Below are 14,052 nucleotides of genomic sequence, written 5' to 3'. Positions count from 1 at the left end.
CTGTAGCGTTCATTTCTCAAGATCCACAGCGTTCATTGCTTGCTTCCTTGGGCCATTTTAATGTTGGTTCTATGGGAGAACTACATCATATCTTTCCAGTTTATTATTATTGGCTATTCATGCACCTTGAACAGTTTGACTAGATTTAGAAGGAAAGTCCTTTGTATCTACCAGAACACTTAGAAGGGGCACAGGCTGCACGACTGATAATGGAAAACTATTTAAACAGAGACTCGTAGATAATCCTTCTCAATATTGACAAGATAAAAGCCGAAGAAAATATGCTTCCCTCGCAACCCGAGGTTGCTGAGTCATTAACCGGCTAAAGGTTAGACAAGCTGCTTATGTCCGGCCTCCTGTGGTCAGAGATGTGGAGTGATTGGGTCTGCAGGAAAACACCTAGCCTCTAGTTCAGGAAACCCTGCAAGAAGTGAAACTAACTAGAGGCAGGATGCCTGTACCAGCCTTCTTGTAGCCCCTAACCTAATCAGTCTATTTTTGATAAGGATTCTCTGACGAAAGCAGTATACATTAAGCTCTTCAGTTCCTCATCTCCCTTTTAAGTGACAGCATAGCCCATGCGCAAGCATTTGGGGACGTAGCTGGTCCTCAGCAAATGTTAGTGATCGTTTTTGGTTTAGTATAGTTTCATTGCTGAGAGCTTTTCTGCCCACTGTGCGCTCAGACCAGCCGGGTTTGAGATACGCCCAAGTTGCCCAAGTTGAGAAGGGTTCTAAATAAAAAACAGATAGTGACTATCAAAGACTTGGTAGGGGGGAAAAAAATCAAATAGATCATCAACATTTTTTTTTTTGAGTGCATGCTAGCTTGTGTTGTGAATTAAATAAAATCTTTAAATGTATTAAAATGGATTTCACTATTTTTTATGAATGTGGCTGATGGCTAGAATATTTTTGAATTGCACATGTGCCTTGCCTGTGGGGCTTGCATTTGGTTTCTCTTGGGCAGCACTGGTTTAGACAGTCTCCCAGAGTGTGTGGTCAAGCTGCAGTATTGCAGTCACTTAGCAAGCAAGCTGATAGCTAAGGAAAAAGGAAGAAAGCCAGAGAAAAGCCAATATAACAGTGCTTCCACAAAATGGAAATTGTGCTTTTTACTGCTTTGTGTAATTTTATCTTTGAGAAACTAAGCATTTTATGTCTAATTACAAAAACCAACAACTGTGTTTGCTAGGTTACTGGTGGGTTCACCCTGGAGTGGTTTTCCTGAGAACCGAATGGGAGATGTGTATAAGTGCCCTGTTGACCTGTCTACGGCCACATGTGAAAAGCTAAATTTGCAAAGTAAGTTGTACTTAGCTGTGTGATTTTCTTTTTGTTTGTTTGTTTTTTTAACAAATAGCAAAATCTCATTTGTTCTACACCCAGCTGAGACATAATAGCAAAAGCAGTCATAATCATTTCATCTTAAAGGATTGGAGCCTTTGCTTCAGTCTCCTGGGGTCCCAGGTCATTAAGGATGAGTTTTCAAAAGCTCCATTGTATCATTCCTAATATAACACCCTTAAATTTTTGAACATTTGAGTATTTGTTTTTTTAAATTGTTTTAATGCTATGTACACTTTGCCATATTACTAATATACTTACATAAGTGTAAGCTTCAAAGTAAAAACACGCCACTTGAAGTTCTGTTAATTTCTTCCTATTGCAAATCATGTTTTGCGTAACTTCCTCAGCTAGAGTGGAAATCCAGTAGGGCTTCAGTGGGAAAAATAGATGCAGCATTTAGGAGGGAGCTCTTAGTGAGCGAGTACATGGAGTGTGAATTTACCTCTATTTCTAGATGTTGAAGAGTTTGGGAGAGCTGAATAAAAACAGCTCACTGGGTTGGCAGGATCAAGAAGAGATTTTCCTGGTAAGGGAGGAATCTTCTGTAGGCAGAATGGCATAAAATAGTTCAACGGGGCTATTAGTCAAGGTTGGTGGGATAAAAGGCATTCATGTCACTGTTATCTGGGAAACGGGGTTCTATTATGAACATCTGGTTCACTAGGAAGGAAAGGGGGAACAAGTGGTTCTAAGAATGACCTTCGTGTAATGAGATGACTCTGAGTGTAATTCATCCTTTATGGTAGAAAACTATCCAAGAAGAGATCTGGGTTCAGGTGGAAGTCCTGAAAAGATGGGTGAATGTTTGTAACAGTCACTCTGGAAAACAGGGAAGAAGTGTAACTAAGGATATGAGAGAGGGGCAGTGAGAGCGTGGCAGAGTTAAAGGCCAGAGCAACAATGACATCACTGAGGAAGATGCATTGGTCAGTCACTCGAGAAGAGATGCAGTGACCAATGCCTATGTTCAGTGAGAAGGAGGCCATTGGGCAGGTTCATTCATTATTTCACATGGGTGGGCTCATGGCTTCTTTAAAGATTCACCCACCACTGCTTTCACCCAGGTTCTGCCAGATGACTTGGTTTTGATAGCACTTGAAGGATGTTTTTACCCATCAGTGGTATCTGGCTATGTGTTCGGATGGGGCATGAGATAGCCAGCCTGACTTTAGAAAGAATGGCATTGCATACAAGAAGAAAGACTGTCCTTAGATGTGCTTGGTTTGGCCACAGCATTGTAAAGAATTTCAGTTTCAGGGCCTGTAAGTCAGACCCTCTCCAAAATCCAACCCCCTACTGTCTTACATCCTGTAGCCTCATACATTAAGTCATGATACGCCCCCAGCACCTGGATGTATGGCACTACGATCAATGCTACATGTAAAACACAGATGTACCTGCTGCTTTCCTAACATTTCTCAGTAAATCATGTTTTCAAATCTTTCTTTTTAAAAAGCTTCCACAAGCATGCCAAGTGTGACCGAGATGAAAACCAACATGAGCCTTGGCTTGACTCTCTCAAGGAACGTGGGGACCGGAGGGTTTCTCGTGAGTGCTGGCTTTCCATACCTCATTCCTGTTGAGAACATGGATAGTTTCTTCCTACCATCTCTCCGTTGGAACCAGTCTTGAAGCTTAAATGCCGCAACTCGCTTTCTGCTGTTGGGATATTCATTCAACACACAATGAGTGTATTGCAATATGCAGGTTACTTAGGATATTCAGCAAAATATTTGCAGCAGAATGATTTGAAAAAAGACAGCCGAAGGAACATTTACTTCTTGGCCTTACAGAGTAGGCTTAGAACATACTGATAATGTCAGAACTGCAGGCCTGCTGTCTCCTGGAACATTTGAAATTAGGTACTACTGATTCAGAAAGGCTTTGAGGTCTGTTTTCCTGTATCATTCAAGATAGACACTCCTGAATCAGAAAGTAGGCTTCAAAGCTAAAGTATTTTTATTTTTAGCCATATCCTCTAACCACTGTCTAATCAGACTAGTTTAGGCATGGTGTGATCTCTCATTGTATCATGTCAGCCTGGAACCTAACTTAGTTTTTAAGCTGCTGTGAAATGACAATAGTGAAAAAGAATGCCTTAACAAAGAATCTGGAAGCAATGAGTTGATTTGCATATCCAAAATAATTAAAGACATTAATACAAAAACCAAAAAAACAAATTGGAACTTTAAGAATTTCTGAACTTAGAACTAATTAAAATATAATGGAGGAAATTTTTAACAATACTTGGTAATATTAAAAAGAAATATCATTGAAAAATTTTAAAGAACATACTTATAAAAATTCAGTCTTTTTTAAAACATTCAACAGTTTATATCCATATATCCCACTTGCATGGTCCTGTTAATATTGTTTTCCAAAGACTAATTGAAATTGGCATTACTTGTAGCTATACCATGCATGTGCCAGCTTATATGGTATGCTTCATAGCTGTATCATTCCAGCAGTATCAGTAACGTTAAACAAAGTCACTCCACTTCTGCTTTTTTCATATAACTTTGCTACCACTAAATAATTAGGTATTGCTTATGATTTTATTTCAGTTCATAAATGTCACACTTGACTGTGTCATAGTGTATGATACTCCAGTCTATACTAACGCTGCTTTTATCTTTTTTGCAATGTGTTTTGCTTGTTTTTAATGTTGCATAAGTCATAAAGAGAAACTGTGGATTATAGCTCATGCCTCAAAATGTTTAATCTATAACTCCGATAAAATAAAATTGCAAGAGAATTTGAGAGATTAATACTATAGCAAGCAGAGAGGAAGAAAGAGGAATAAAGAAAAAAAGCCAAAGTTTCCTTCACACCTAAAAGGTCAAAAATCTTGGATCTTCTTAAGCATTATGTAGAAAAGGCTGACAACTATCACGGTTTTTTGAACCTTCTTAAATTCTGGGCTTAAAGCTGGAATGTAGTACTGGCATTAATACCTGGCAGAATTCTAATTTCAACTTCTCAATACTGCTTTCCATTGCTTTCAAAACAAAGACATCTTTTTTTTTTAGTATTTCATGAGCTATTGTATAAAGTGTTTAAAAAAAAAAACCTTTGAAATAGGAATATATGACTTAGTAACTGGTTTCTGTTATTTGGTAAACTAATCAATGCTGTGAAAAAATATATTCTCCTAAATGGCAAAATGATTCAGTTTTCTGAGGTGGCACTGGAGGGGTGGGGTGCTGAGATCAGCACAGCTGCTTCTAACTATCTGTTAAGCCACTAACGGTTAAACCGGGTCAAACAGATTTCCTCTTCTTTTTCCAATTGCTTCTGGAAAGACCACGCTTTCCTGTTCAGTTTTAAGGATGTGCCCACAGCTTTGCATACTGCCAAGTTACAGAGACTTTTTTTTAGGATCTGATGAGGCTCTGCTTTTCTACATTTCTTTACATCAAGACACCTTAAGATTTAATCTGCTCATTCTTGTGTGATTTCTTGATAACTGAGGACTGCTAAGTAGGAGAAAAATTGGGATTGAGCAGATGGAGATATGAAGAATTGGAATATGCATCGTGTGAGCAAGGAGACCATGTGAACCAGCTTTGGTGGTGGAACAGAAAATAGGGAATTCTCAGGTTCTCCCAGGAAAGTAGTGCTCTGTGATCAAACAGTGGCAGTCCAGGAACCTCATTTGGATTTGTTTGGCATATAGTGTTTGAGTTTGTAAAATGTTTTGTCTAATTGAAAGGCAGATTGAGAGAGGGAGACATTTCCCACCTGCTGGTTCACTTCCAAATTCCTGCCACAGCCAGGACCCTGAAACTCCACCTGAGTTTCTTGTGTGTCTGGCAGGGCTTCACATTGTGCGATGGTGCCTGCTACGACTCAAGCTGCATTAGCAGGAGGCTGGATGGGGAGCAGAGTAGTGGAGACTCAAGCCAGTACTCTGATAAGGATGTAGGTGTCCCAAGTGGCAGCTTAAACCACTGTGCCACTATGCCCACCCAGTAGATGATGTTTTTAGACTGAGTTTTCCCATAAACTCTGCTTTCTCTGACTCTCAGTGGAAAACGGGGTAGTCTGGAAACACAGGGCCTATTTCATACCAGTGAATGAGCATGGAGTCCACTGGCTTGTCTCTTCGGGTAAGGCACAGGTGCTTCCTGTAACAGGGTGTCTCTCCCTGCCCCAAGCACTAATGGAGGGCTCCCACCAGATGATTGGGGTTGCAGTGTCTGCTAGCAGTCTGAATTGAAGAGACAGGAGGAGACCTATGCCTAAGAATAACAATGACCAAGATATTGGCTCACAGTTAACATTGAACTTGGTATTCACTTGGCACTATCTGTGAAGCCGTTTAATCTTCACCACTCCTTTAGAACATGGAGAATGTGATTTTCCTAGCTTTATAGATGAAACATGTGTGGCCTGGGTAACTGAGAGACAGAATAAACTTGGCCATTGGCTTCCTCCTGGAAGGAAAATGCTGTTTTCTCTGGCTGGGTTGGGGAGCTTGTGGGCCGCTTGCTCCCTCGATGACCACCTGCTCCTGCCAGTGCCAGTTCTGCTTCTCGCAGGCCTGCTGGAGGGCACTAGGCAGCCATCTCGTCCTCCATCGTTTCTCGTTTCCCCAGCAGACTTTCACTTAAAGACAATTTTGACTGGTTAATTTCAGAAGTTGATAACTGCTCATATCTTGGAGAAAGAATGATCTCCAAGCTCCACACCTCAAGAGGCAAAAGGTAAGCGTTATTATTGTTATTATTTTGTACATGTTTCTCACGTATGCTTTCTCATCTCGTTGAAGACATGCGGTCCTCTGTGGGCACAGCAGTGCGGAAATCAGTATTACACAACCGGCATCTGCTCTGATGTCAGCCCTGATTTCAAGCTCTTGTCCAGCTTTTCACCTGCAGTACAGGGTAAGTTACGAATGTGCAGATATGATCAGTGTGTTTTCAAACATTGGGTGGCAGGGGAGGGAGGGAGGGAGAGGGAGGAGTTTGGTAAGTGCTACTCATGACAGGTCTGTTGTCCTGTTTTCACCTGAGTGTGAAGTTTGACTTCACCTTTTCCATGTGTTTATTTCTGTTGTTTTTTTTTTCTTGTAGCCTGCCCTTCGCTTATAGATGTTGTGGTAGTGTGTGATGAATCAAATAGTATTTATCCTTGGGACGCAGTAAAGAACTTTCTGGAGAAATTTGTTCAAGGCCTGGATATTGGCCCCACAAAAACACAGGTATGGATGTCACTGATAAACCACCTAACCTAGGCCTTACTTTCTGAGAAAATACTGCTAGATATAAGAGATCTTAAAGTTTTTCATTTGTCAAATTCCCAGCTGCAATGTAACACTGAAAGCTAATGGAAACTTGGTTTCCGTTGGATTGTTCTGCCCTATGACTTGGCCTGATGCTGGTCTCGTGAATTTCCTTTTAGGCCTCACACATAAGACAGAACATTTTCACCCTCTTTTAGCTGTATGTTTCCTCCACTTCTAACACATGAATTTATCAATGCATTTTGAAGAGATGTGCCTCTTTCTCATGCTCGTTTGAGCTAAGAATTAATTTTATTTACGCTTCACTGGCAATGCAGTTGCCTTTGCATTCTGGAATTATTTTATAATAATTGCACCCTTCGAATTTTAGGGTTTTTTTCATGTTTTAATCTAGCCTGCCTTTGTAACATGGGAGAAGTCTTTTCAATAATTCAGCATAACTTTCTATGTCACAAAAATCTTTATTTTTGTATCGCTTAAGATGGACAACCGAAATTCAGGAGCAGGTGCTTCTGAGAGAAAACTAAGCAGCACTTAGTTCAGAAGTTCAGTTTCTGCTGTTTTGGTTTCTTTTGTTTTAGTTTGGTTTTTACTTGCAAGTGGATCTTCCATTCCATGGGTCACTTAGTTGTAGGAAGACAGTATGTGCCAGTTAGCTGCATATTTTTGAGTTGCAGCTTATCCTGCTCTGTCCCGAGTACTAAAAACGGCTGGAATATTTGCCCTCAATGCTTAGCAGTGACCTTTATTAAACTTGCCTTTCTGCCTTCCTAGATAGTATTATAAAATATCATTAGCCATTTTCCCCATTGAGATTGCTTGCTAATGCCAGGAGAACATTAACGCTTGCTGAAACCATGGCTTTTACTTACTGTTGCACAAGATCAAGTATAGCACCAATGCCTGATGAGTACCACTGATAAACCATTAAAAGAGAAATTTTCATATGTACTTCCTTACTTTGTATCTCTAAATGAAATACCCCCCCATGGCAATGCATTTAATGGGCTCATATAGGATTTATTATTCTTTTGCCTCTTCCTACCACTGTACACCATTTTTTGAAGATTTATTTTATTTGAAAGGTAGATTTGCAGAGAGAGAGGGAGAGATCTTCCATCCATTGGTTTACTCCCAAGTGGCTGCAACAGCCAGCGCTGAGCTGATTCCAAGCCAGGAACCTGGTGTTTTTTCCTGGGACTCCCACACAGGTGGAGGGGCCCAAGGTATGGAGACATCCTTCTCTGTCTTCCCAGGCCACAAACAGGGATCTGGATTAGGAGTAGAGCAGCCAACACAAAAACAGGTGCCCATATGGCATGCCAGTGCTGCAGGCAGAAGTTTACCATGCCAGCCCACAACCGTATTTCTTATTCCTTTACAGAAGTGATTAAACTCATTCTCTTCTGTTCTCTAAAATTGACCTTTGTATTAAGTCCCGATTTCCATCATATCTTTAAGTCCTCCTTCACTTTTCTCACACAAATGTTCGGAGACATACTCATGGAGGTTACTTTACTGCTATCTTACTTTTGGCACTTAGTCTTGAAGTCTTCCGTGCTATTTTTGACCTTCACTCCCTCTTAACTCTCCTATGCTAAAGCAAGGGGTCCAAGAGTGTCATATTTCTGGTCATCTTCCCAGTGCCTGGCGGGTGGGGGCAGGCAGGGGCCAGCAGATGAAGCTCCCTCCCCCTTCTTTGCACACTGACCTCAGGGAGCCTCTTGTGGAACCCTCCCTGCCACTTTCTGTTCGGAGACTCCACCTCCCAAGTGTAGAAGATGACCTCTGTCTGAGATCTTGAGGGATAGGAAATGGCCCAGGACCCCTTGCCTTAGAATCCTCTTTCTCTGGGCTCTCTCAAACAGAGGACCTCTGAAGTTCTGCCTCCCAGCCCCACATGCAGACATCTGCTTTCCTCCAAGGTGCTGAATCCCCTAAAATCTAGCTCAATGCATAGAACCAAAGTAAGCACATTGGTGTTTGGGTTTTTTTTTTGTTGTTTATTTGTTTTAAAGATTTGTTTTTATTAGAAGGGCAGATTTACAAAGAGAAGGAGAAAGAAAGATCCCATGGAAAGCCAATGCCTGTTCTCTGTGACTTCTTATTTGCAAACTTATATCCATGGATAACTAGATATTTTACTTATGTCTCCTTTAATCTTCCTGTGATACTATCAAAATAATCTGCCTTTTAGAGATAATAGTCTTCATCATTAGTATTAGGAAATGTTTAAAGTTACTCTTTCAAAGCAGTTTGTGGACTGTAGTCCATCATATTGCATGGTGATAGGATTATTGTGCAAAGATGCTCTCTGCCGCCAAAACAAAAGAGTAATTTCCCTAAAAGAAACAGCGATCAAAAGGAACAGAATTGGAAATGATTCCTCCAAGCTGTCACGTAGTATCTAAATATAATCTTGAGGTTTATTTTCTTGGCTAGAGAAAAAATACTATAATTTAATGACAGTCCATTTACAAACTTCTTCTCTTTTAAAGGTGGGATTAATTCAATATGCTAATAATCCAAGAATTGTGTTTAACCTGAACACCTTTGAAAACAAAGATGACATGATTGTAGCAACATCCCAGACATACCAACATGGTGGGGACCTCACAAACACATTCAAAGCAATCCAATTTGCAAGGTAAGTTTTGGTGTGAATAGACTGATATTTTCATAACATAAAAGTACTACTAACTGAAAGAAAAAGAAAAAAATATACCTACTAAACACCCCTACAATCAGAATTAAACATAGAGTCTGAGTGTTCTGTGCATTGAACACTTTGAAAAGGTAGCTCAGAAATGAAGTTAAAATATTATAAAATCTCGATAGGGTATGATGTTACCCAAAGTGAGAAGACTTTAACATAGTAGGAAATTGAGTGATCTCTGTTTGTTATCAGAGCTGCAGAAAAGATGAGCTAATGAAATACTTCATGCAAATTAATGAGAACCATCCCATCTTCAACATGAGTCCATTAAATTATTTTTTATCTGTGGAAAGTTTTTACAACTCTGTAGCAACTCTCTTATGTTCTCAGTTTCTCTGTTGATCCAACTCCACTGATCTTCACTTGCACTCTGAATCTTTTTGAAGTTCATCTATTTACAGGACCAGCTATGATCCACTCCCCAGACACTCAAGCAGCCTAGGAGCCTAGAGGTGATCTGAGGTAAAGCCAGGAGCCAGGAACTCATTTGGCACCTCTTCATGGGTGGCAGGAACCCCAGGACTTGAGCCATCACCTGCTGAGTCCTGGATGAGCAGGAGCAGGAACCTGGAATCGGCAGCGCCAGGACTTAAATCTAGACACTTGTTATATGAAATGCAGGCCTCACAAACTGTGGGCTTAATCCACTATACTCGGATGTCCATCCCTTTTACTGGGCTTTAACCGGATGCCTTCACAAATATGCAAAGCCCTCTCCTTGTGTTACAAAATAATTGAGAGTCATAAGCTTACCTTTCCTTATTCCTACTTCCTGCTTTTTTTCTTCTTGTGCAATCCTTCTCTTACAATTTCTTGACAAATATTATTTTGCCTTTCTCTCTTTTTGTTTTTGAAACCACCAGGCTAACAAGTCCCTCTGAATCCCCCAACTGATTATCTCTGCCTCAAATCTTACCCTTCTGCTCCTCTGACCATTCAGTAGTAGTAAACACACTTTCCTATTCTGAACCCAGTTGCCATGACACCACAAACTTCTGGGATCCCTACCAACTTCTCAGTATTTGGGCCTCTTCACTGGCTGTTTTTCCAATTGTTTCCTCAACAGCCTCTCCTCTTAACAGTTCTCCATCAGGAATTGTTGGCACCACCAGGCATCGGCTCTGTGTGGGTCCCCTGAATGTACTCCCCAAATTTGTAGAGCCATCCAGCTGGTGTTAGATGGTTTTATTTGGAATGCTGATTCCCTCATCCCATTTTGACACATCCTAACCTTGCCTTGTTCTCTTTCCTGCCACTCCTCCTGACTTTGCCACTTTGATTCATGTCCCTGAATGCTTCACTTAGACTAAAGACTTGGAGAGTTTTCTTTATTTTTCTCACAACTCCATAGGTCTTGCCTCTGGGTGGTCACCACATCCTGTCATTTCTATTTCTGCATTTCCCATAGTATCTGTCCCTTGATTCTGTGTGTTTATTTTAATTGCTGCTCCCACCAACTGGGTACTGTCCCTATGTGTCTCAAGGGCAGATTCTGCATAAGAGCAGAGAGATGGGCTTCATTCAGTTACACTATCCCTATTAATGTGTCCCTTTGAAATTAAGGGTGGGTATTAAGATGCACTGGGGACTCTGCATTGCAATGTCAGAGAGCCTGGAGTCCCTCTTCCCATTCTGATTCCAGCCTCCTGTCAATGCACACACACACGGTTGGGTCCATGCCATTCCTGTTTTCCTGGTTCATGGCTTTGACCTGGCCCAGTCCCAGCTGTTTTGAATATTTGAGGAGTGGACTAGTGGACTGCAGAACTCTGTGTATTTGTGTGTGTCTCTCTCTCTCTTGGTTTTTCATATGAGTAAAATAGTTTTATTTTTAAAGATGGCCATTTGGTCCTGGCTGTGTCCTGAGCACTGCCCAGGCAGTAGTAGGTCAACAGCCAGCAGCAAAGTGCCCTCCTTGGTCTAGTGACCTAGACTCGCCGAGTGTTTTTTTCCTGGCATTAAAACACAGGGAGGGACAGCCTCCCTCAGGAAATGTGGGTGTGGGAGTTTTCCCTGGAAGGAAACTGGAGTCCTGTAAGCTTCCTTCTCTGGAATAATCATGTTTCCTCTCTGAGGTGGGACTGTCTGGCCTTCAGCATCTTTTCAAAATTTTGGTTTTATTTCCTTTGCCAGCATCTGTTTCCTTTTTACCACGGTTTCCCAAACTAGCAGGATTTCATCCTCCCATTGCTAGGAGAAATCACTCAACTTGCTTGCCTCCACACAACACAACTGAACAGAGTTGTCACTCTTTGAGTAACCATTGCCATCTTGCCATTTACCTCGCTTCACTGAATGCCTACAGTGGCAAGCTAGTGGTCCAGGTGCTACAAATCATCAACAGTAAATGAAGCACAGTTTGTGTCCACAAAAGCTTCATACTTACATAGCAGATGCACAGAGCATCAGAAACAGTATGTCACAGGTTGGGTGTTGAACACAATAGTTGAGTCACTGCCCTTGACTCTGAATCAGAATACCTGACTTCAAGTCCCCACTCTGCTTCCAGCACAGCTTCCTGCTAATGTGCACCATGGTGGGGCACCAAGTCATGGCTCAAATAATTAGATTCTTACCACTGTGTAGCAGCTGTGGGTATAGTTTAGGCTACTGGATTCAGTGTGGCTGAACCCTTGCTGTTGGAGCATTTACGGAATAAATGTGTGAAGATTCTCTTTCTGCCTCTCTCTTTCCCCCTCTCTTTTTCTACCTCCTCCACCCCGCCCCGCCTCTCTCTCTCTCTCTTTCGCTCTGACTTTGCCTTTCAAATAAATAATAATATATGTCACTGAAAAAAACCAGTATTTTAATTTAAATTTCTTTTGTTAAAATATGTATTTCCTATATGTTGACATTTTATAAAACATAGGAAAGAGTTCATGTAATAAAATTATATGCTCAATTTTAAAGAAATTAAATTTTAGATATGCCTTACCTATTCAGGTGAAAATACTGAAGCCCTGAAAACATACAAGAAAATGGAGCTGCCACCATAGCATAGCAGGCTAATCTTTCACCTGTGACATCTTGGGTGCCGTTTTAATGTCCTGGGAAAGTAGTGAGGTGCCCTGAGTACTTGGGCATTGCACCCATGTGGGAGAGCCAGAATAAACTCCGGGCTTCTAGCTTCAGACCAGCTCTGGAAGCCATTTGGGAGTGGGAGAGCGAACCAGTGGATGAAAGATCATTCCGTCTGTCTCTGGGTCTGTTTAGCCTTCTCTCTCTGTATCTTTCAAATAAAACATAAATCTTAAAAATATATATATTCATAAAAATAGAATGGAAGATAGGTACAGATGTTAAAGTTCCAAAGCAGGGGTGACATTAGGGAGAGGGTGTACCAGGGTCATCCAGGAACCAGAAGGAAAAGCAGCTATTTGTCAGGCATGTCCTCAACTAGAAAGAAAAGCAAGTTGAATGTCCACCTCACTCCTTGCTTCAAAAATGAATTGCAGCTGAACCAAAAATCTTACCTTAAAAAAAGGGGGAAAAGGACCATGAGAAAACCTGGATGATTTAAAAAAGAGAAAGAGATAATAAACTCTTGTAAAATGCCATATTAAAGATAAATACACAGACAAAAATGTTAATGGAGCTGATTATATAAAAAGGTGAAATTTTGCAGAGAAATAATTACTAAATTATGTAAACTCCTAAAAATTTGAAAATAATAAATTGAAAACATTTTTATAATGTGAAAAAATATAATTTTCTTTATTAACAAAAATTAGGAGCAACACACACAAAAAGGCAAAGCTACAGAAAAATCAAGGTCATGGAGACCAAAAAATAAATACCTACTAAACATATAAATTCTCATCATCCCTTCATATTGAAAAGGATCTATATTAAGGCAATGATTATATGCCATTTGTCCTCAGTATCACAAAAAGGGCCTGGAGAACCATGCAGTGTTGTACATTGGTGATATAAATTGGTGAAAATTTTTGAAGGGTAATTTGGTGTTATTTGCAAAAGCTAGAAATGTGAATATTCTTTGTTTCAGTAATTTCACTGTTCCTTATAGCATCTGAGAAAGTATGCCAAGACACTGGCAGTCATCACAGCATTTCTTCTAAAACTAACAATGACCTAAATGCCTAATGGCAAAGAGCTGTTTGAGTATACCATGGTGCCTTCAAATAATGAGACATTAGAACAGTGGCTTCATATGTACTGACATGGGAGGATGAACCAAATGACAGTGAACTAGAATACGTCTGCTTTATGTGAAAATAAGGAGTGGATTATGTATGTGTTGACTTTGTGTCTTGATAAAACACTTTATAGAGGGAAACCAGAACTGTAATGGAATAGTGGTTATCTTGGGAGCAGGGACCTGGTGCTAGATGTTAATGATCTGTGTTTTTTTTGTGTGTATTCATATGTTTGAAAACCAGAGTGATAGGAAGGAAGGAAACTTCCATCCACTCAATTCAGGTGCCTGTAACTACCAGAGCTGGCCAGGCCCAAGCCAGGAGTAGCTCTATTCTGGCCTTCCAGGTGGTTGGCATAAATTTAATATCCCAGCCATGATCTGTTTTCTTGCAGGCACATTAGCAGGAAGTTGGGTCAGCAATGGAATTGTCAGGTTTGGAATGAGCACCCTGTTAGGATATTCAGATATTCTAATCAGTGGTTTAAGCCACGGAACCACAATACCTATATTTGCTTTGAGTTTTTATTTTAAGCATGTGTAACCATTATATTTTTAAAAACAACTAAGTATTGAAAAGGCCCCC

General features: G+C 40.5%; 1 protein-coding gene across 1 annotated transcript in view; it reads left to right on the top strand.

The window, feature by feature from the left end:
- ITGA2 (integrin subunit alpha 2) overlaps nt 1-14,052 on the top strand; it is a 92,176-nt gene that overhangs the window by 43,348 nt on the left and 34,776 nt on the right. The window contains exons 3-7 of the mRNA XM_058680211.1: nt 1,195-1,304; nt 2,806-2,897; nt 6,121-6,235; nt 6,425-6,552; nt 9,093-9,241. Of these exons, the coding sequence (XP_058536194.1) occupies nt 1,195-1,304; nt 2,806-2,897; nt 6,121-6,235; nt 6,425-6,552; nt 9,093-9,241 (594 nt within the window). The remainder of the gene's footprint in view (nt 1-1,194; nt 1,305-2,805; nt 2,898-6,120; nt 6,236-6,424; nt 6,553-9,092; nt 9,242-14,052) is intronic.

This window comes from Ochotona princeps, chromosome 23 (assembly GCF_030435755.1).
Source record: "Ochotona princeps isolate mOchPri1 chromosome 23, mOchPri1.hap1, whole genome shotgun sequence".
NCBI classification, from domain to species: Eukaryota; Metazoa; Chordata; class Mammalia; order Lagomorpha; family Ochotonidae; genus Ochotona; species Ochotona princeps.
The sequence above is the reverse complement of the archived record's forward strand: the minus strand, read 5'-3'. Positions and strand labels throughout refer to the sequence as shown.